This window comes from Mustela lutreola, chromosome 7 (assembly GCF_030435805.1).
Source record: "Mustela lutreola isolate mMusLut2 chromosome 7, mMusLut2.pri, whole genome shotgun sequence".
Classification (NCBI taxonomy): domain Eukaryota; kingdom Metazoa; phylum Chordata; class Mammalia; order Carnivora; family Mustelidae; genus Mustela; species Mustela lutreola.
The window spans coordinates 63,294,530-63,317,244 of NC_081296.1; the positions used below are offsets into that span (position 1 = coordinate 63,294,530).

A 22,715-nucleotide genomic window follows, 5' to 3' on the forward strand; every position below is an offset into this window, starting at 1 on the left:
CTAGGAACGCAGAACACATGCTTCTGTACAGCAAAAGAATAAGACAATGTTTAGATGATCTTAAACAATATCCTAAACTTTTTTTTAATCCTGTGAAAAAGTTACAAAAGCAATTATGTTTATTAGATATAGACTAGTAGCTTTATGGTCACAGAATTTTAGCCTCAGGATGTTCATGTATTCATTTATGATGATACAGATTTGGCAGAATGACTTGGTAAATTTTAAGAAAAATACTTGAGAAAGAAAAATTAATTTATTTGGTTTTGATAAGCAGTTATCTTAAGAAAATTATTTGAAGTGGATCAGAATCAGTAATGTTTTTAGCAGTGGATATTACTGAAGAAAATTTAGCATTGTTATTTGGTGTTATTTTAGGTCCAAGTCTTTTGGAAAACCAGATTGATATGGTGGTATAGAAAGATAACAATTATTGGTTAGTGGTAATAGTTGCCTCATCCCATTCATGGTAATAATATCATAGATTGCCTACTGAATTATGCTGAGTGTTGTCAGAGAAGTGATTTTGTCACCGTAATAAAAATTGATACTGTTGTTTTTTGATATCTCATTTTGTATTTTGAAGCCTTTTGACAAATGCCCTTCAGAATCTACCCTCATTTTTTTTTTAAGATTTATTTTATTTATTTGACAGAGATCACAAGTAGGCAGAGAGGCAGGCAGAGAGATGGGGAGAAGCAGGCTTTCTGCTGAGCAGAGAGCCTGATGCAGGGCTCGATCCCAGGAATCCAGGACCACTACTCTAGCCGAAAGGAGAGGCTCCAACCTACTAAGCCACCCAGGCACCCCAGAATCTACCCTCATTTTAAGTAAAAGGCTTACCTTTATTTTCCACAACATCGGCCACCATATTAAAATTAAAAATCTAAAGAGCCAAACCAATCATTTAATTTGAAGTTGCTACAAAGAAGTGGGGCCCCTTTTAGTTCCTCATGGCCACTTGTCTCTTTTCCTGGGATAATTTAATTCAAGTCAATCAGAGATCTCCTAAAAAACAACAAACAAACAAAAACAACAAACACCCCTCTTTTGACACTTGAATAATCGTTAGGTTGAATATTATTATAATTGCTTACATTTTTACATGTAAAAATACAAATTTTTAAAAATCAACTTTTCAAGTAAAATTCTGGTGGCTCTTTTGTTAAACATCTGTCTTCAGTCTTGTATCAAAAAAATAAGGTAATTTGAGGGAGACTGGGATTTCAGCAGCGAAATAGTTGTGGTCTTAGACCCAAGAGGTGATTATTTAACCTCTACTGAGGGATGTGGTACCTTATAATCACAGGTGAATGAAAGGAGTTAATTATTTTCCTTCATGTTCTCACCCTGTGGTCTGATTGCTTTAAATACTTAGAAGTCTTAATAAATAATTTAATCACTCTAGCTCTTGACCTGGAATAGACCTGTTATGTTAGGCCCACAAAGAAATGTCCAGTGTCAACATGATTACAAGTAGTTATTATTAGGACTAAGACACAAGATAAAACTATACTTAAAAATTTTAGGGCTTTAAGCAGAGAGAAATTTAGTAAGTCTAAACCTTTAACTTGTAGAATTGATAAATATCCTAGAACTTTTAAGATGAAAATGGTTTCTAAAGTCATAAATCTTATGTACAGATGTTGTAAGACTTAGAAATATTAAGTTATTTTCACAATTAGGCTTTAAGCCTAATTTAAGAATAAAGACAATTGTTCCTATTGGTACCTCCTTGACAGTACAGCTTTTGATGCTCCCCATTATTTAGAAAATAACTGTGGAATACATAAAGATATCTACCAGAAATTTGTAGGAGAAAACTAGTATTCTGAAGGGCTGAAAAATGGTCCTAAGTCGGGGGAATGACACATTACCTGGTAAAATAATCACTGTCTATATTGTAGGGTCACATTTAAAATTTTGCGTCTGTGCTAGAAGAAAAGAACTGTCATAGGTGGAAAACTTCATAACTTTGATTTATTTTATTTATTTGACAGACAGAGATCACAAATAGGCAGAGAGGCAGGCAGAGAGAGAGAGAGGGGAAGCAGGCTCCCCGCTGAGCAGAGAACCCGATGCGGGGCTCCATCCCAGGACCCCGAGATCATGACCTGAGCCGAAGGCAGAGGCTTTAACCCACTGAGCCACCCAGGTGCCCCTAATTTAGACATTCTTGAAGAGAGGGTTAGTGAACAGTAAATTAGACATTCTTGAAGAGAGGGTTAATGAACAGAAGAAAATACCCAAAATGTACACAGAGTAGCAAACAATAACAAAAAGGTGGAACATATTAAGAGAGAGTAAGAGATGGAGAATATTGTAAGGAGGCCTCAGTACACTTAATTTGGAGTCTCGGGAAGAGAGAGAGAGAGTGCTAAAGCAGTGTTTGAAGACATAATTATTAAGAATATTCTCCAGAGGATGAATGATACCCAGCCACATAAGTCTAACAGTTCTAAACAAAAAGGGAAATAAATAGTATAGTTAAAAATCCTAAAAACTAAAGATAAAAAAGAATCCTGAAACTAGGTAGAGAAATAAGACACATTATCATTGAATGAACCAAAGTTTTACTTCACCTACACATATGTACTGGTGGATTTATTAAAAGACTGCTGTTCCAAATGCAGGAGTGGAGAAGGAAGGAAGGGCAGTAATATGGCACATATGTTGGTATATCTGAATGAACAGAATATATAAAGCAATAGCAATGCCTTGTGACTTTAAGATATATGCAGAATTAAAACAATGCCCATAATATTTTATGTTGCAGGAGGGAAGAACTGTAGATAGTGTTGTGAAGTTTCTCTGTTTTCCTTGCAACAGTTAACCACTAATTATAAATTATGATCATTTGAGGAAGCATGTGATTTTGTATAACAATCATTAAAATAGCATAATTTTTTCAAAGATTTTATTTATTTATTTGACAGAAAGAGATCACAAGTAGGCAGAGAGGCAGGCAGAGAGAACGCGGTAAGCAGGCTTTCCACTGAGCAGAGAGCCTGATGTGGGGCTCGATCCCAAGACCCTGGGACCATGACCTGAGCCAAAGGCAGAGGCTTTAACCCACTGAGCCACCCAGGTGCCCCAAAATAGCATAATATGTAAAGAATATACAACTTCCAAATTGCCAGTGTTCAAATAATGAAGAATAAGTATTAAACCAATTGAAACTAAGACCAGAAAGGCGAGAAAGGGAATGTAAAGTAAGACAGTTAGCATTTAGCAAGGCAATTGACTTAATCCTAATGTATCAGTAATTACATTAAATATACATTGTTTAGCTATAATAATCACAACAATGTATCTGTGTAAAGATAAACATATCAATCAATGGAACAGGTTAGAAAGCCCCAAAATAGACCTTCAGATATTTGGTTTTCTCAAAGGCAATAGTGATAATTCAGTGGACACATGGGGTATGGTCAGTTAAATATTCGTATGAAAATAACAAAAACAAACTGCAGCTCCTATCTCCTATCAATGTAAAGATTTAATCCAAGATACATCATAGGACTCAATGTAAGAGCTAACCCTGTTCAGTTTCTAAAAGAAAATACATGAAAACATCTTTGTGATTGTAGGTAGGCACAGGTTTCTTAGAAGAGACACACAGAAAGTGTGAGTAATCAAATTAAAGAATTGGTGAATTTGGATTTCATCAAAATAAAAAACTTCTGCACTTCAAAAGATATATAAAGAAAATGAAAAGCCAAGCTATGGACTAAGCACTAAGCTAAGGACAATCAGCAATGGGGAGTTTCCTTTAAAGTTGGTGGGAATTTAAAATTGTTACAAACACTTTAGAAATTGTTTGACAGTATCTTCTGATGCTAGAGATGTGCATGTCAGATGACCTAAAATTTCCTCCTACATTTATACTCATTAGAAATGAACGCATACATGGGACGCCTGGGTGGCTCAGTTGGTTAAGCGGCTGCCTTCGGCTCAGGTCATGATCCCAGCGTCCTGGGATCGAGTCCCATATCGGGCTCCTTGCTTGGCGGGGAGCCTGCTTCTCCCTCTGCCTCTGCCTGCCACTTGTCTGCCTGTGCTTTCTCTCGCTTCTCTCTCTATGACAAATAAATAAATAAAATCTTTAAAAAAAAAAAAAAAAAGAAATGAACGCACACGTGGACTAGAGGTATGCAAGATTATTCATAGCAGCATTATTTTCATCAACAAAAGACTGAAAACAGTTCAGCTACCCATCAATACAATAGATAACTGTGGTATATACTTAGACAATAGAACACACTGTATAACAATGAGAAAGATTTAACTGCACTTAACATGGATGACTTTCATAGACATGTTGTCCCACGAAGGGGCCAGGTACAAAAGAGCACACTGCGTGGTTCTGTTAATGTAAGGCTTGCACACAGGCAGAGCATACCTAAACAACCTAGCAATACTTGTTTGGGTGGTAAAACTCTAAAGAAAAGTAAGAAAAGATGAACATAAAGATCAGGTTCATTTGTGAGAGGAAAAGGCTGGTGATCGAGAAGGGTGCTTTTGGGAATGTTAGCTTTGTTCTGTGTGTTTACCTAATGCTCTATGTGGTTTCGTATTTTTATATATTCATTAGCTATACATTTGTTCTGGGTTTTTTCCCTCATTTTATCTCACAATAAAAATAGTTTGAAAAGAGTAATATGTTATGGCATAGATAAATGTTAATATCTTACATAATGAAGGCATGTGACAAAAAAGTAAGTTAAAAACCTAATTTTTAAAATGTTTATGTGTAAAAAAAAAGTTTATGTGTGCACAGACACACATGCACATATACACACTCACAGCCATCCCAGAGTAAAACAGGAGGATATATGCCAGAATGCTAACAATGGACATCTCTGCACTTTTCACAGAATATATACTATTTTATAACTAGGAAACCCTTCATTAAATATTATTTAATAAAATTAACACCTGTAGAGTGTGTTGTCTTCTATAGAGAAGACTGGGTTATTTATACTGTGTTGTTCAGGGAAGGATTTAAAGCTACTTTACATACAGTAAATGGCATTTTGAGCAAAATACATATATGCAATCACATAGAGACACTTCAGTCAATGGTGTGGTTATTAACGAAATATACCTTAGCTACAGCGGGAATAATGGAAATTACCCAGCAATTTTTAAATCCTAGACTGTTTCTTAAAGTCAGTAGTTCCTTTAACTTTCAACATAAAAAAGAACAGCATTTTTATGTAGCTAGTTAAAGGAAAACTGCAATTTGATTTTTTCAAAAAAGGGAATATTGTCTAAGGTCACAGAATTTGCTCAAAACATCCATGAATTCAGTTTCCTATTAAGAAAGCAACAGTGCCTACCTTGCAGTGTTGTCTGGAGTGTAGTGTGATATCATATAAATGCTTAAGCAGGGTTATTAGTATACATGACATGTAGAACTGATTTCTGGGACCTGTTGGAAAGAAGACTAGCCCTGAGATAAGAGTTTGGGTTTGGGAATTGGACCTGGGTTTTTATTGCCTCGCTCTACAAATAAGCAATTATGTGTATTACTTAACTTCTCTTCCTTCATTTCCACATCTTTAAAATAAGGAAGATAACAGGACTGACCTCAGAGGGTTGTTGTGGGGGTAAAACAAAGCGCCCGGTTCAATGTCTAGCCCCCCAAAAATATCCATATAAATGTTAGCTCTTGTGGTAGAGCTGTTTTATATGTAACTTCAGGTTACCAGCAAGATCAGTTAAGAGACTGGGACAGTAACCACTTGTTTTTCATATATGTCACACCTATAGCCTTTCAAAATTTTTCCTTTTGATAATTGATTACTGTTAAGTCTAATGCTGCCATCTATATAGTCATTTATGGGAATATTTGCCATGGTTGGGCATAAACTATAGTCTGCAACCTTGGTATGAAGTTGAAAATTGGGAAGAGAGGTAATGGGGGGTAGGTAGAGTGCATAAATATTTCTCTATTTCTTGAATTTAACTATTTTTCTCCTCCTGTCTGGTCCTCCCCACCCACCAGGATCAGAGTAACAGTAGTCTCTCTCCAGATTCTTTCCATTTTGAATTCTCTGTTTCTGGAAGAAAAAAAGGAAAAAAAAGTTTTTTTTTGTTTTTTTTTTCCTACCAAGTCTTTCTCTCTTACTAAGTCTCATTTTCATTTTATGGGGTTGGGGGTAGGCTTTCTGTTTGACTTTGTGTGTAGGTGTGTAGGAACGTGGGAGCCAGGGAGGGTAAATGCATTGCTGTCATAGAAGACCTTCCTTGACCAGTACTCTGAATCATTAACCACATAGAGCCAGTGTTCCATTGTGTTCTTTCACAGACTTAGGGAGGCTGTACCTTGTAACCATGAGGTCTCTAAGTCTATTGCTTTGTAGGAGTATCCCGCTTCATCTCCCTTTAATTGGTTTACTGCTTTCTGAGCTCCAGAAATAATATTTATTTTACTCAGTGAATTTTGAGCTCAGTAAAGTATAGACATTTAAGCTTCCCAGATTCTGTAGCAAAAGGAGCTTGGAAAGTAAATGATGTATTTACTTTTTTATGGTCTTTTTTCAGAGGTAGGGTACTTGAAAGGGGAAGAACATAAAATGTGTAGTATCTTCTTCCTTCAGATTCTTTTTTTTTTTAAGTCTCCACCTAGGAATGTGAGGACTTCCTCCTTATATGAAAGTTGCAACTAGGACAGTGCTGAGCTGTTTGTTCTTAGTCTCTATAGCACTCATGAAACCCTCTGATGTTCATTTTCTCTAATGTCCTTCAGGTTACTTGAATATCTTAGCTGGGCAGATATGGGGACATGTTGAGTTAGATATTGAATGGGGAGCTAGTATATCACTTTTTCATACATCTGACATTTGAAGAGTCCTGAATGCAGTATAAAATGAAAGTAAATAGTACCCCATCAATATTTAAAATCTGTGTGGAAAAATCATATACACCCCCCCCTCCAATTTATGATCTCTGGGCACATCAAGTTGGTGACACAGTGACAGAGGAACAATTTTAAGAAAGCCAAATATAGTAGCTGCCAGCTAAGAAGAGAATTAGAAAGGACAAAAATGGACAATCCTTTCCAAGTAGCGTATCCCATACATGTGCCATCATGATGGAGTACCTTTTTTCTCCTTCTCCATCTATCACGTCTCCTATTTCCAGGACACATAGAAACCTGAGTGGGTTTATTTCTTCTTGAAGGTTCAAAAAAAAAAAAAAGAAAAAGCATATATTATTACTCAGAAGAAGTATGGAGCGTGGTCAGTTCAATTCATGTTGCTTGAGCAGTTCAACAATGTTCTCAAGGCCCTGGGATCTTTCCCCCTTCTGTGCTGCCATCCTCATCGTGTTGGCTCTGACCTCAGCTTGCTTACCCACCACTGTGGTATGACGGTTCCTGGGCTCTGTGTGACCATTCACACAACTTGTGCAAGGTTTTACATAGCCATTCTAGGGGTCCACTAGCTTGCTCTTCTTTTCTCAGAAAGCTACTGGGTGAGGTTCTTCATCTGGGAGGGTAGTATGGGGAAAAAGACAACTGATTTTTGAAGAGGTTTTAATAATATATCTTGGGCATTTGTGCAAAATGAGTGACTCTGTTTTTGAACATGTAGATCTAAAACACATACGTGCTAAGGGACACAGGTGGGCCCCAAAGCCAGTGTAGTCTTGAAATAGGTGAGGATTCAGGCTGTGATTTGCTTTACTAGATCCCTAAAAATGTTGGTACTTGACAGTGTTCTCATTTTGTATTTTTTGGCTGTACATACATGTTGAAAGTTTCCTCTAAGTCAGTTACTTCGTTTTTTCTTTTCTTTTCTTTTTTTATCTTGATGGCATATTTCGCCCTACCCATGACCTCGAGCAGTAGTGATGCTCAGTGAATACTGCCGACTAATTGTAATATTCCAGAGAAACTTCACAGTTATGCAGTGTCTTTTTCTCTCCCCCTCATTGGCTGAAAACCATATTGCTTGTGAACCTGGTGATTGTTTATACCAAAACTTCTGCACTCTCAGCCAAAATCAAATCAAACACTGGGAGGTTGTGGAGGGAGAGGGGCAGACATGGTAAGCTCTTCAGAGCTATACTCTTGTAGACAGTGATTGCTCTAACCTCTTCTCGCCTCTTTCCTTTAGGAGTATCTTAGAATTAGCACTCCAGAGTAAAGTAGCAAATGGTATACATTGGAGTCAATATCTTGCTTTCACTAATGCTTCTCTGCTCTTTGAGGTATGAGTCTTATTCAGAGCACTCTTCTATAAGCTTATTAGTGCATACACGAACAGAGTTTGGTTGGCAAATAACCTGGCAGAGGACATTCAGCTCTCTACAGCTTTGTCTAGTCAACCAAACACAAAGCATTTGGGACCCAGGTCTGTCTGTCCTTTATACTATTGTAGGTATGTCATTTGCTCTCTTTATGTCTAGGCTGGCCAGTATTTACCTACTCCTGGAATCTTCTCTCTAACCCCTTTGGCCCTTGAGAAAATGGGTTACTCCATAGACGTGATGCACAGTTTCTGTTGAATTGAATTCTGAGCAGTGTAAAGATAGTTTCCTGGCTAGAGACATTATCTCATCTTCCATTTTTACAGTACCCTCAGCTCCTGACCAGCTTCTCACTCAGAAACTATTTATTCCTGAACTTACTTCTCCAGCTGTCTCTTACTTCTCCCATTCTGGGTGTCCACAGTTACACTTTCGTTTTATTCACTTTAGGAATAAAATATCCTCCTTTGTCATTGGTCCCCAGCTTGCCCATTACAAACACATTTATTTCCATCATATTTTCTGACCCTTAGAGACTGACATTTTGTCTATCACTAAATGGCTAACCTAAATATGTTTTGCTGTATAATGAGGAGGGGGTCTATTTATTGTGCATAAATAATGTATTGACTTATTCAGTAGTTTATAAAGATGTAAGCTTAATTTTGCCATTTTTTTCTCAGAAGCCTTACTGGGGTATGTGATTTCATATGACGTTCAGGCAAGCCAGGAATAATAGGAAGATTTTATGTGTAAAATTGGCTCTTTCAAAGGTGGTTTCCATTTTTAAAGGGAAACTGAAAAAAATTGGACCATAGCAAGTTTATAATTTTTTAATAATTTTTTATTCAGTGTTTTTGAGTTATTGAAGCAGTTCTTTAGTAATGGTCGGTTTTCCTTGCTAATCACATATAGTGTTTGTGGTTTTTTAACCTTTTTTTTGTAGTCTGATGAGAATGGCAAGGGTTTTGAAGCCAGATCTATGCTGGTATGGAGAGAATGGCAACACTGTGGCACTGAGTAAAGAAAGGTGGTGTCATTGTTTTTATTTCACACTCTCCAAATTACCTGTGATGAGCTTAAGAGGTTTCATTCACGCGTAGAAAAATTTTAATTATTCATAGTGCTTTGGTGTACCATAAAAGTCAAATTATTAACACTGTAATTTGTTCAGATAGCATTTAGTAGGAAAATATATCAGAAATAATTAATTGTTCTCAAGTTACGATAAGGTAGATATATCTACAGAGGGCAATCAGAAAGAGTAGCAGTAGGATACTGATTGCTTTTTAGAGAAAAAAAAAAATTCCGTTCTGTTAGTAAATGTTCACAATTGTGAGAGGCAAATTCCCACTGGGGAAGAGTGTTTTCCAGGTTGTTTGGCTGCCAGGTGTTTGACGTTGTGTGGAGTCTTGGATGCATAAGGCTTACGGCCGTCTTTGGGAATGACGTACCCCCAGGACCTCAGCTTTCTGCTGTTAAAGCTCCTATTTTCAAAGCCCGCTAGTGTCCGTAGGAACATTCCAGTGGTCTCTAGGTGCTACTTCTAGTGAAGACCATAGCTTTCCCCTCGACTCTGAGATAGCTACAGAAGAGGATACCTGTCTACTAACAAAATAAATTTAGAATGTTGCCAGTGAGTGAACCACATGTTCTCCACTGTTTATAGGATTTGACTCCTATCATTTATTAATGGAAATAAACCTTGCCTCCTTTTGGTCTGTTTTAACATAACTGCACGCTACAGACATGATTTATAATCATTCTAAAGGTAACGAAAGTCCAAGTTGTGTGATCGTTTGCTCCGAGACCATCCATATTTTTCCCTTTCCCTTTTTCTGTCTCCTTGACCTAGCAGCAGGAAGCCTTTGTTTGAGGTGTTCATCTGGAACAACTTTTCCACACTTGTTTTCATGTTCTGTTAGATTACAGGGCAGCAGGCCTACCTTTGAAGCTCCTTTCTCTTTTGTTTCTTTGCCGTGCACTCCAGTAATTAACTTTGTCCTTCTTTTATTTGTTCCAGTCAATCGCAGGCCACTCTGCTGAGCATCTTCTCCCAGGAGTACCAGGTTAGAAGTTTTCTCCTTTGTGAGGGTTGACAGGTGCCTAATTGAATGATGAATGTCCCTTTATTTCTTTGTAATTGAACTGCCAGCTCTCTGATTGGGTTGGAGGATGTTCTCCTTTCCACATCAAGCACCGCCTGCGTCTCAGTGGAGGCCTGCCAAGCCTACCCATCCATCTGTCTAATAACATCTAGCCTTTGCTTATTTGGTGGACCTGTAATAAATTATGCTAAACCATTATTATTCTGACAATAATAATTTCCCTGTGTTGCGTGGTTCTATGTGCTAAATGTTTGCTGACTTGCACTGTCAGTGCTGCTTTCCATTGCTGACAGAGATGATGATAAATGACCATTGCTGGAGTGGCAGAAGGCAAGAGAGGCAGAAAATGGAGTCATTTATCATGAGATGACAGGTGTCAGTCAAGTGGCAAGTCTCTATGGAATTACTTTTTGTAGTTTTCAAATAAGTTGTTTTTAAGCAATGTTCTTCCTGGTTAAAAATGGCAATTGGATTGTAAAACTAGAGTGCAGAAGACTTAGATGGAATTGAATTGGGGGAAAATTAATACAAAGGTTGAAAGAGGGAACAAGTTTTTCTTTGCCCTCTGCAACCCTAAGCAAACTTATTTAGATTCAATTACTATGACCCTGTTGGCTTTTACATACATACTGTACCTTGTGCTACAGGCTGAAGACATCCCGGCCAAGCAGAAGAGATTAAAATGCATAGATTTGTAGAATGGAAGGAAAAAAGACCTACCACCGCCCAAATCCCCAAACTATTTTTCAGTTTGCCCTATATGCTAGATATTAGAATGAAGAGGTATGTCATTCTATTCTTGAACCTGATGCATGACACAACATAAGAATCTTTTTTTGTTTTGTTTCAGAAACATATTAAAAGAACACATGCCAAACATCATACTTCAGAAGCGATTGAAAGTTATTATCAGAGGTATGACCTGCCTGCCCCACTAGAGGGTATCATAGTACCTATTAATTGTAATAATAATTATGAATAAATTAGGTTACTAAACTAATCGTCTATATCATAGTACCTATTAATTGTAATAATAATTATGAATAAATTAGGTTACTAAACTAATCGTCTATATAACATTTCAGGGCATTGTGATATAAGTCTTACTTAAGACTTCAGGTGTATGTTTGCTTGATTTCTCAAATGGTTTGTTTAAAGAACATGGTGAGGCTGTCTTGATTGTATATATGCATACTGTGTAAGAAATCCTTACAGTATTATAGAATCTCAGTTAGCTACTTTAAACTTATCTATACAAGATAGATACATGTTAATATACACATGTATCTATGTAGATGTGTGAAAGTTCTCAAATCAAGTTTTCTTTCTCATTTAGATCAACAAGTTGAAAAATACATTAGAAAAGAAGATTGAATTTTGGTTCACTTCTGTTTTGTATCATAGGTATTAGGTTTGCCATTTTAGAAATGGGGAAAAAAAGTGGGGGGGCACCTGGGTAGCTCAGATGGTTAAGCATCTGCGTTTGGCTCAGGTCACGTTCCCAGGATCCTGGGATTGAGCCCTGCATCAGGCTCCCTGCTCAGTGGAGAGTCTGCTTATCCTTCTCCCTTGGCCCCTCCACCTTGCTAATGCTCGCTCTGTCTCTCTCTCTCTCGCAACTGAATAAATAAAATCTTTTTAAAAAATGGGAAAAAAAGGCATGTCAAGTAAGGACATACAGAGATGGATAATAATAGATGGCTCTCACATTTTAAGTGGAGTTTTATATATTTTTTTAAATATATAATGATGGGTTTTTTTCCCAAATATTTAATTAACTTATTTATTTATTTGTGTGTGTGGGAGAGAGAGAGAAGGCACCCATGAGTTGGGGGAGGGACAGAGGAAGAAGCAGACTCCCTGCTGAGCAGGGAGCCTAATGTGGGGCTCCATCCCAGGACTGTGGGATCATGACCTGAGTCGAAGCCAGATGCTTACCTGACTGAGCCATCCAGGCATCCTGGGGCTTTGTATTTAAAAAGACAATCTGGGTACTAAATCAACAATGTAGTATCCAGGGGATATATTAATTTCAGCCTAATTTATTATAAATAGTTTCCAACCTCTGTCTAAAACAGAATGTTTAAAGTCGCTCTCTTATAAAAGTTCTAAAAATGTTGTTGTCTTTGTAATATGACTGAATAATTTATTAACTGTAAATGGTAATGGTTTGCATTAGAATTGTTGGTTGGTTTCTTAAAGATTTCAAGGACATATTAGAAAGGAAAACTGTCTGAAATATGCTCTTATATTATTACGCCTAAGATTGACAGATCAGCGTTTCTGTGGTGAGAGTGACACCACTGATTTTAGATGAAGGATTTTTATGCACAAAAGTTTTATGAATGAAATGAGTATCTAGAATAAATATTGGTATGATGTTTCTATCAAGTCATTTTTAAGAATTGAGAAGTTTTTACTGAAAAGAAAAGTTATTGAAGTTAGCCGTTTAAAAAATTATACACTGTGCCATGTATGATAAGAGATCCTTTCAGTTTTCAGTAGTAGCATCTTTTAGGAATACAGACACCACATATGCACACACACTTTTGTGTCTAGGAGAATTCCCCTGCAAACAAGTCCTTGTAGAATTTGAATTGATTTTTTTCAAAAATTACAGTCCTCCTCAGTGACATTAACATTTAAATGAAAGTTATACCTAAATCATTCATGAAAAATGAAGAATGGCTCACAAAGTATTATGAAGTCCACAATAGCTTTAGAATCCAGACCCTCCAAGGAAAGACTGAAAAATTACTTATATGTCAAAAAGTACATTTTTGATTGTAAAAATGATTGTGTTAGGCCATTATATAAAAGTTTGGTTCTATGTCCAGTCTTTAAAACCTTGGTAACATAAGCAGTGGAAAATAGAGCCTTTCCTAGAAATTTGGAGATCTGCTTACCGGCCATGGAGCTACCCCCTGACTGTCATTTTCACTGTTGCTTAAAGGCTATTTTAATTAGATAGTTTCTGTGACCTCTCAGTGTTGCTTTCTAAAATTTAGTTTCATTTAAAAGTATACTTAATTACTGAGGTATAAACATACTATATTGGATTATCTGAGCGGGTCAAGCCAAAATAAAATTCTTTCCTGTAAATATGATTACTTTTTGATAAGCATTCGGGTGAGCAATAATGAGAATACAGAAATATATACACATGTATTTATATATACTTATACATTTATTTAAATGTGAGAATCTCAATTGTTTCAAGGAGTCACAACATTTTGAAGCAGAAATGTGAAGTTAGGTTGTTGTAATGGACAGACTAATAGGAAAGCAAGTCTCACCAGTTTTTCACTTGACCATTCTACTCCCTGGCTTTCTGCCCTGTACTCTGTGCCTGGAGATGGGTTACATTGTTACCTTGCAGATGGATTGACCCACAGCCTCTTGTAAATGTGCTGGTTTAATGTCCCTGTATTCTCTAAGGTAAATTGGCCTTAAGAGAGTTTTTTTTTTCCAGCTGATAATAATAAAAGCAAATTGCATTATATCAAAATATATTTAAGCAGTTTGACAATATTAATACTTTCTTCAATTCTTTTTCTTTTATAAAAGTAATACTTGTATATTGTAGAAATTATGCACACTTGTGATGGTATAGAAAGGAATGAATGAGCACCTGTAACTGTGGCAACCAGAGATAACCACTGTTGTATTTTTCATTCTAGTTTTTTGTCAATCCATTTTTATATAGATGAGGTCATACTATATATACCATTTTGAATCCTGAATTTTATACTTGGAAAAATGTGTATGACATAATGTCACTTTGTAGAAAGCTTTTTATAAACATTTTATTGATTGCATTATTTCGTCATATGAAAGTACCTCACGGAATTATAACTCTGTTGAACATGTATGTTTCCAATGTTGTAATATAAAAATAATACTGTGATAAACAGTTTGGTACATAAGTATTTACATATTGGATTAGTTTTTTTAAGATTTCTGTGTATATAATTACTGGCACAAATAATGAGCATTTAAAGATTTTATTATATGTTGCCAAATCACTGTCTAGAAAGGTTGCAATGGCTTCCCCCTAACACTGTCAGGGAATTCCTGCATCTCTGCATTCTTGATATTGTTGAGATGATCTCAATTCAGAATTTGAAGTCTGTATTTATAAACCATACAGTCCACAGTGTGATTCCATTGTGGTTAACTGAAAGTTCAAAGTATCCCAATATCAGCTGAAAATGTTTTCTCAAGCTTTTGAATTATTGAAGAAATTTCCTCACTTCTTCATGTTGTACAGATACACTTTGGTGTTCATTTTGAAAACAACTCTTTTCTTTTCCCCTTTATTAATGGCATTTTATTTCCAAATTGGAAACATACCTGGTAAAATTTATTTAGATCCAACCAGACTGTTGCATAGGGGCATGTGTGCACACACAGACACATTCACTGGTGGTCAGATTTGCAAATCCCCATCAACAGCAAAGTTTAGAAATGGTGTCTCCCATATTTTCCCTTCTTCCAACACACACTGTTTGAGGGCCAGCTTTATTAGCTTTAGAGAATCAGATCAATTGGTTCACACGGAAAAGAGGCTAGCTCAAATATGTTATTGACATTACATGAAAAAAAGTTTCTGAAAATTTGAACCACTGCTTTGTTTAATTAGCACAACTTACTTTGCACATACTGTGTCCCATTTACCAAACTAGGAATCAAGCATACAAATTGAATAAGACATGGTACCTGTCCTCAACTACTCTATTTTAGTGGGAAAAACAGCTGCATACATGGAGATGGACTCCAGAAGTTTTAAAGGTAGAATCAACAAAGGTGGTATTCAGCTGTAAGCTTAGAATAGAATTTTGATAGGTTTTTGAAATTCTACCATTATAATTATTATGAAAATAATAAAAATCAAATAACTTTGCCTTTGATGTTTTAAACCAGGGATGCCTGGGTGGCTCAGTCAGTTAAGCATCTGCCTTCAGCTCAGGTCATGACCCAGGGTCCTGGGATTAGCCCCCAGTAAGACTCCCTGCTCAGTGAGGAGTCTCTTCTCCCTCTGCCTCTCCTATGCTTATGCGTGTGCCCTCTGTCTCTCTCTTTCTCTCAAGTAAATAAAATCTTTAAAATTATTTTAAATTCAGTACATGTTGTTTTAATCTTAGATGCTAATGAATCTTTCACACTCAAAAAAAAAACCATAAAACAGACTTTCCATGAAGATTTTTTAAGGATGGTTTCACCCACAAGATAACATTTCTTAGTACTCCTATGGCAAGGCTTAGAGGATGGCATATAACTTCTTTTTATATATACATGTTTTAATATACAAATAGGTATTGGGAAGATGGCCCAGGTCACCATAATGTAGTATCCATTATCACATCTTTATATATCAGTTGTAATTCAGGTCTTTGCTAAGGATCTGTTGGATGTAGGTTCAGCATTCATTTGTGTAGTCCTCTCCCAAGGAGCTTCCAGGCCAACCGGAGAGAGAAACAAGCCATTGTAAATGTATGGAAAGTCTACACTGCAAGTTTGCACAAGGTGTTTTGAGAATGCAGAGAAGGATAGCATTAGAAATTTCTGATCATGTCTTACTGAATGTTTTCTGTAATTAGTATGCTCCTTTGATTGCCAATCTAAAAATTGGAATAAAACTGATGCGTCACTTGGTATAGAAGATAGTTAAAGTTCCTAGAAAGGAAAACTTACAACTTTAAATTAATTTTCATTTAATTTGTTTTCCCCAGCACTTCTGAAGTGTTACAGAATATAGTTAGGAAACAAATTGGTGAATAAATATATTTAGAAGCAGGTCTACCCTTTTCAGCGTTTGAAGGCTCCTCAGTCGACTTTGGGAGAAGGGGTTCCATTTCAGAGCTTTACTGTTCATCAGCTAAGAGAGCCCAGACAGATTTCATCCATACCCTGGGGTCTTGTTTCTTGACAACTAGCAGCTTTTAACAAGCTCATAATTAGGAATTTCCACTGTATTAAGTACAAACATGTTTCTGTGTAGATATAGAGGGTTATTGTTTGACCATCTCCTGTTCTTTATAAACTTAATAGAGACACACCATTGGTTAATGGTTAATGTGACATGTACATGAAACCATGGAGTTTTGAGTCCAAACGACAGTTCTCTGGCATAGGTAGCAGTCTGTGGTCTATTTTTTTTTTTTTTTTCATTATTTCCAAACAGCTTTCAAAGCTTTGCTCTGGTCACACTAGAATCTTTCCTGGTCCTCAGACACCCCGGACACATTCCTGACATTTGTGCTTATTGTTTTCTCGCTGGGAATGTTCATCCTCCCATGGCTCCCCTCTTGCCTTCTTACGGGCCTCAACCCATGTGTCGCTTCCTTAGAGAAGGCTTCCTCACCCACCCATCTAAGCTTCCATTTTATCGTAGAATAGGTCATTATATTATGTAGGTACTTCCATTTTATCGTAGAATAGGTCATTATATTATGTAGGTACTTCTGTGTTTTCATTGTTTGTCTCTCCACTTCAGTATCACTTCTGTGATGGCAGGAACCATGGAAGGTTTGTTCTTTGCTTCTCCTTCAGAACCTGGAATAGGCCCAGTACAAGTTAGCTCTCAGAAATATTTGTGGGATAAATGAATGTTGAGTTGGAAGCTGTAAAGATACCCTAATATCAGTATAGGCTTAGCTAATCTGACCCAGAGCCTACACCCTTAATGAATGTACATGTTTGGTGGATTTGAACACAGGATTAGTTGGTGAGACTTGGCCAAACGGATTGGCTGTTTCCGGAACAGCCCTGTCAGCACAGTAGAAATGTTGTGAGTTGATGTGAGGTTCTGAGCTAAGCTGGTTCCCAGGGTCTTTCTCTAAACCGTACTTGCCTTTTTTTTTTTTTTTTTTTTTTTAATTCTGAGAGTGCTTATTTCTCAATTAGATTCTTAAAATAGTTTTAGATTTAGATTTAGATTTAGATTCTTAAATAGTTGTTTTAAGGAAGTCCCCAATACATGGTAATGGAATTTGTTAGAATTACTTTGAAGTTATAATGATCCTGAGACTTCCTACCTTGAATAAATTTACATTTACTCCACTTTGTTTATAGGAAAAATCATACATCTCCATAAATATACTTGTGAAATAATACATTTTAGTATCTGCTTGTGGTAGTTACATGGAAGACCTCATCTGTTGACTTTGATTTTTACTATCAAAACAGATATTGTTAATTTATTCACTCAAACAGCATACTATAGAGAAAACATCCATATCGAATGTATTTTTCTTGTCCAGTATGGCTTTTAAAAGTTATTAAATCAGTCATTTATTAAAGAAAAAAATATAAGTATAGTACAATGAGCTATTATAAGCCAGAACTGTTTTAGGCATAATTAGTTGAATAAAATACAATTCCTCTACCCTCATCAGGCTTTCAACCCTGCACTGGGAAATGGGTCTGAGGTGGACAAGTAACTAGGCAGATACAATATGCTGCTATATTAAGTGACAGAGAGATCCTTACCAGGTGTTCATCAATTGCACCTTGGGACACCTAACTTAACTCCTGGCTTGTGGTGGATTGAGGAAAGTTACATGTAATCCAAATCACGAGTTCTTCAGGTAAAGGTTGGAGTGCAGAACTGTGTTGACAGATGAGACTGGGCAAGGACAGTAGGTGGGAACCAGATTATGAAGAAGTTTATAAGAGGTATTAAGTGGTTATAATTGAACCTTGAAATTTGACTTGGGGCTCTGAAATGTTTTGAGGAGAATGACCCATTCAAATTTTTGCTTAAAAAAAAAAAAAAAAATCACTCTGGCTTCCATGTCTGGGATGGATTTGGCGAGGTTTTTTTGTTGTTTTGCTTTGTTTTGTTTTGTTTATAGCTGGGTTAGGGTAGGAGGAGGGATGGAGGTTATGCTTGAAATCCAGGACAGATCAAATGATGGCTTGTACTGCCTGACACTGACCCACCGATGACAAGTCTGCTCCATTTGTTTCTTAATAAGGTGTCAACCAATGGATGCTTTTTTCAAACCATAAGAATAAACTTATTTCCTTTGCTTAAGGTGCTTGTGGTATAAAGCCAGGTGATAGGGCTAGTTCTTTTCAAAAATAACTTCCATCTTCACAGAAGGGAAGGGGGCCCGACGTGCTCAGACCTCACGCCCCCGACTTCAGTTAGTAAGTTTCCAGTAGTTTTGAGGTAAGTTGTTTTGTTTTCCTTTTCCCTTTTATGCTTTCCTATGACAGTAGCATACTTTAACTAGAGTTGAGTGTGGCATTTGCCCAAGAGAAACGTGTACACACAAGGGATGCTGACAAGTCTATGCTGGCCTTTTCTTGTCACTGCATTACCACTTGGCTTTGTCTGTCTAGGTACCTGAATGGAGTGGGGAGAAATGGAGCAGCCCCAGTGCTCCTGGAGCTGGCCAATGAGGTAATGTTATTGTTATTATTTTATTTAAACCTGCATATAAAACCTAAGGGGCCTATCTAGAGTAGCTTTGCTTGGAATTATAATTAACCTTAAAGAAAGAGGTTTTGAGGTACATTAGACATTTAAATTGCTCCCTGGTCTCTTTGTAGTTTTAATAATTGGACAAAGAACTTCATATACTAATAAATCAGTTAACATAATTAGTCTGCTTCTTTTAAAGCAAATGTATAAACAGCTTCTTGGTTTCTTATTTTGTGGGAAATTTCAGCCAAACAGCTCAGGACATGCCCATCTTTGGATATGTTGTCTTAATTTAGTGTGAGAAATACCTGTGTTAAATAAAGAGGTGCATGCCAAGAAAACCTATTCTAACTACTATAAAAATGAAGAGAAAATTTATGAACTTAAAAATGTAATGTTTACTTGATTTATTTTTTTGTTAGCAAACTTTTATTAATGTAAAAGATACATGCCTTGTAGAAAAGTCTCTTTATATCAAAAAACATACCGTTCTTACTACCACCAAGTATAAAGTGATTTATTGAACTTATTTGTTAACTCTGATCTGCTTCTGTTTGGGGAAACAAATAATAGTCTTACATTTAAAAAAGGAAACCCTAAAGATTTCCCATGAATGAAGAAGCTGTAAAAAGTTCATAATAGTGGCAGAGAACATACTGAAAAATAAAATATTTAATTCCTAAACTTTGAAAAATTTATCCACTGTAATAAGAGCAATACAATATTTAGTCCTAACTTGGAACTGCTTATGCAAACCTCACAGGGATGGAATGCAATGTACACTGTTTTCGTGTTGCATTATAATGGAAAACATAGAAGCAAGGCAGAAAATGTGTGTTTGCATTAAAGATGACTCAGTACTGTGAGCATTAAGTGTTGTGGTAGCAGCAAGTTCTACATGTTACATTAGCAAGGAAGGATGGTTTCTCTCACAGCTTCTGTCTGCTGTGCACCACTACAGTCAGCAAATGAGCAATTACCTATCAGATAGTAGAAGGTTTTAATAGTCTAGGCAGTGTCTACACCATCTGATAGGATAGTTAACATATAAAATGCACATCTCCTCCTAGCAAAACACATATTCAGCTTTTTTCTACTTCTAAAGCGAGGTGGATTTTAAATGTCTTCAGACTTGTTTGTTATGAGTTGATTCTGTTAACAACTTGAGGTTACTATGCTGTAACTAGGAATTTAGTGATTGTCCTTTATGAAAAAAATAAATAAATAAAGGAGGGAGCTAACAGCATCTGGAAATAATGGGGTGCAAATATGGTACTCATTTTTATAGACAATGATATTGATGACATAAGTTTTACGTAGTAGCAATTTATATTCATTTGAATTTTTAATGGATCATTCTGTTGAGCTTAGTTTATTTAGCTGCCTTCATGGTCCACCTTCTGGTACTGTGGAAATTTTCTCCTATGTCGGTAAACCTGTTATTTATTATGAATGTATAGAATGCTTAACTAAAAAAAACCCAAACAGATATTAAAGATATTTTCTGTCCTTTGGCTTCAGATTAGCATAGAGGTAATAGCACTTTCTGAGTGACTGCAAATGCATCAGGGAAATTTGGGAATGACTGGTACCAGATTATGTTTTCTAAACAACCAGGCTGCCATTTTTATATGATAATTAATACCTAAATGACATATGCTTGCATCTGGTGACAGTTGATGTGATGGTAATGCTTTATGAGTCAATATATATTTAATCAGTGGAAACTGTAAAAATTGATGAGAAATATATAACATTGGTATGTTACAGTGTACAGTAGCGCCCTTAAACAAGAACACTGTATTGTTGATTTGGGGGCCAGAGACTAGATACGGTCTTCAGTACTTTTAGAGATATCTTAATACTCATTTTCCTATATCAAGGCTAATATTTTAGGAAATCTCATTTTGTTAATAATGATAAGATTAGTCATTCTGTTCTCTCCACACAAATATTTTCAAGTGAGATTTGAAGCACTACGAATTTTACTTACATGCTAAATTCTGACATGAAGCATGATGGCCCTATTTCAGAGAAAGATGGACACATGATTAATATGAAAATTAGGGAGATGCAAGTACCTGAACTAATAAGGTAGTCCTTATTCAGGCTGGACTACCTTCAGTAATTTCACCATTTTTCATGTGTCAGCTCTGATGTGGGTTACTAGGAATAAGCAGCTTCGTGGAAAGCCTTTCTTTCTACTTGGGGAATTTAAGGGCATCCAAGTACATACATATTTGAAAAAAACTGTTCATACAAATGAAGCCAGCCTTTTTGTCTAGTTACTAAATCAAGATAAAATTTTGGTATGAAGACAGGACTTGAAAACCTGTCAAAAAAAATTCATGGTGATAATATATGAGGAACATTTGCTATCTTATACCTAAGATAAAAAGACTTATTTTAGGGGAATATTAATGCTCTTGAAAAACACACACCTATTTTCTGGGGAAATTAAATCCATGGTTAATAAAATATCTGACAACCAAAAAGAAAACAGTATGTTTCCAAAAGAGTAGATGTATTTTTAATTAATTAAAATGACCATTGGCTTGAGTATTCCTGTTTTCTGTTTGATCCTTTGGAAGAAGGTTACTTCCGTGGGTTCTGTACTAACTAAATTGATAGGTAACATTTCAGATAAGCCTAAGGATGGGGCTCTTACAGGGATTATTATTGTTGTTTTTTATTATTACTGTCTCTACAGTATCAAACAAGATAGTAAATAAGGTATTTGATATGTAAGGAACCTATGCCAAAACTTGGGTTCAGGCTTTAAGGATAAAATAAACTAAAATCAGTAAAATTTGTATTTTTGATGGCTAAGGAAATTTAAGGTAGGTTCTGGAAGTAACCACTAACAGAAGGGATTTTTTTGAAAATTCAAAACAATGTAAATATAGACAGTTGAAAGAACGAAGAATGGTTAGAATGATAAGTAATATTGGCCTACTGGTAGAAAAAACTGGGGAGAGTTGAGAGAAGTCCCTTTCACTGTTTTCGATGAATACATTTCCAAGTTGTTCCATCCTTTTGCTCCAGTATTATATGCAATAAATTTGGCCCACTTAGTTTTTCACCAGCACAGATCATACTTGCTATAATTTTATTATGATGGAAGCCACCAAGAGTAGGAAAGATTTTAATGAATGATGCTTGCTGTGGTTGATTAAAATCGACTTAATCTTCAGTGTTGACAAAATATTGGAATATCAACTCATTGCACAACTTGACAGTTTTAATTTTCTATTTCTGTTTCATAAAGGTGGACTATGCACCCTCATTAATGGCTCGGATTATACTGGAGAGGTTTCTACAAGAGCACGAGGAAACTCCACGTGAGTTATGTTTTTTTCTTTTTTCTAGTGGTACTCTTTTACTCCCTTCCCCCAATTTAAAAATAATTTACACAGCATTTCAAGTCACTTAATGAGAGCCAGATTCCAAAACAGCTATCATGAACAGTTAATGACAATTAAATGCAATATAAAGGACCACCCACAACTTTAGTCTTCAGAATAATGCTTTCTTCTTTGTCTAAATTCTACAGTCACCTCTTCATTCAGCAAAATAGACAATGTGTATCAAACTCAATTGATTCATCTTTCATATATAGAACAAGATACATCATTTAAAAAACCACTGTCAGGAACTGGCTCTAGAAGAAACATTCATCCTTTTTATTTTAATTCAGACTGGAGAAATACTACTTCCAAATGCAAACGTGAATTTCACTGGTCTTCGTACAAGAAAATAAAAAATAAAAAAAGGAAAGAATAGAGCTACAGGAGGAGGTTCAAGCCTAAATTAATTTGCCACTGAAAAAATACATTTTGTTATTTTCTCTGTGTCAACTGCATGATTAAAACCGGCTGTTAAGTGAGCTCTGGGGATGTGCTCGTAAAAGATTTATG

At 36.1% G+C, this 22,715-nt stretch overlaps 1 protein-coding gene across 3 annotated transcripts in view; it reads left to right on the forward strand.

Moving 5' to 3' along the window:
• Positions 1-22,715, forward strand: part of CDIN1 (CDAN1 interacting nuclease 1) — a 203,406-nt gene that overhangs the window by 36,636 nt on the left and 144,055 nt on the right. For 2 of the 3 annotated variants that reach the window (XM_059181110.1, XM_059181109.1), the window contains exons 2-5: positions 10,283-10,328; positions 11,218-11,282; positions 18,717-18,777; positions 22,067-22,139. In XM_059181110.1, the coding sequence (XP_059037093.1) occupies positions 10,283-10,328; positions 11,218-11,282; positions 18,717-18,777; positions 22,067-22,139 (245 nt within the window). The remainder of the gene's footprint in view (positions 1-10,282; positions 10,329-11,217; positions 11,283-18,716; positions 18,778-22,066; positions 22,140-22,715) is intronic. The other variant, XM_059181112.1, reaches the window with a different exon arrangement.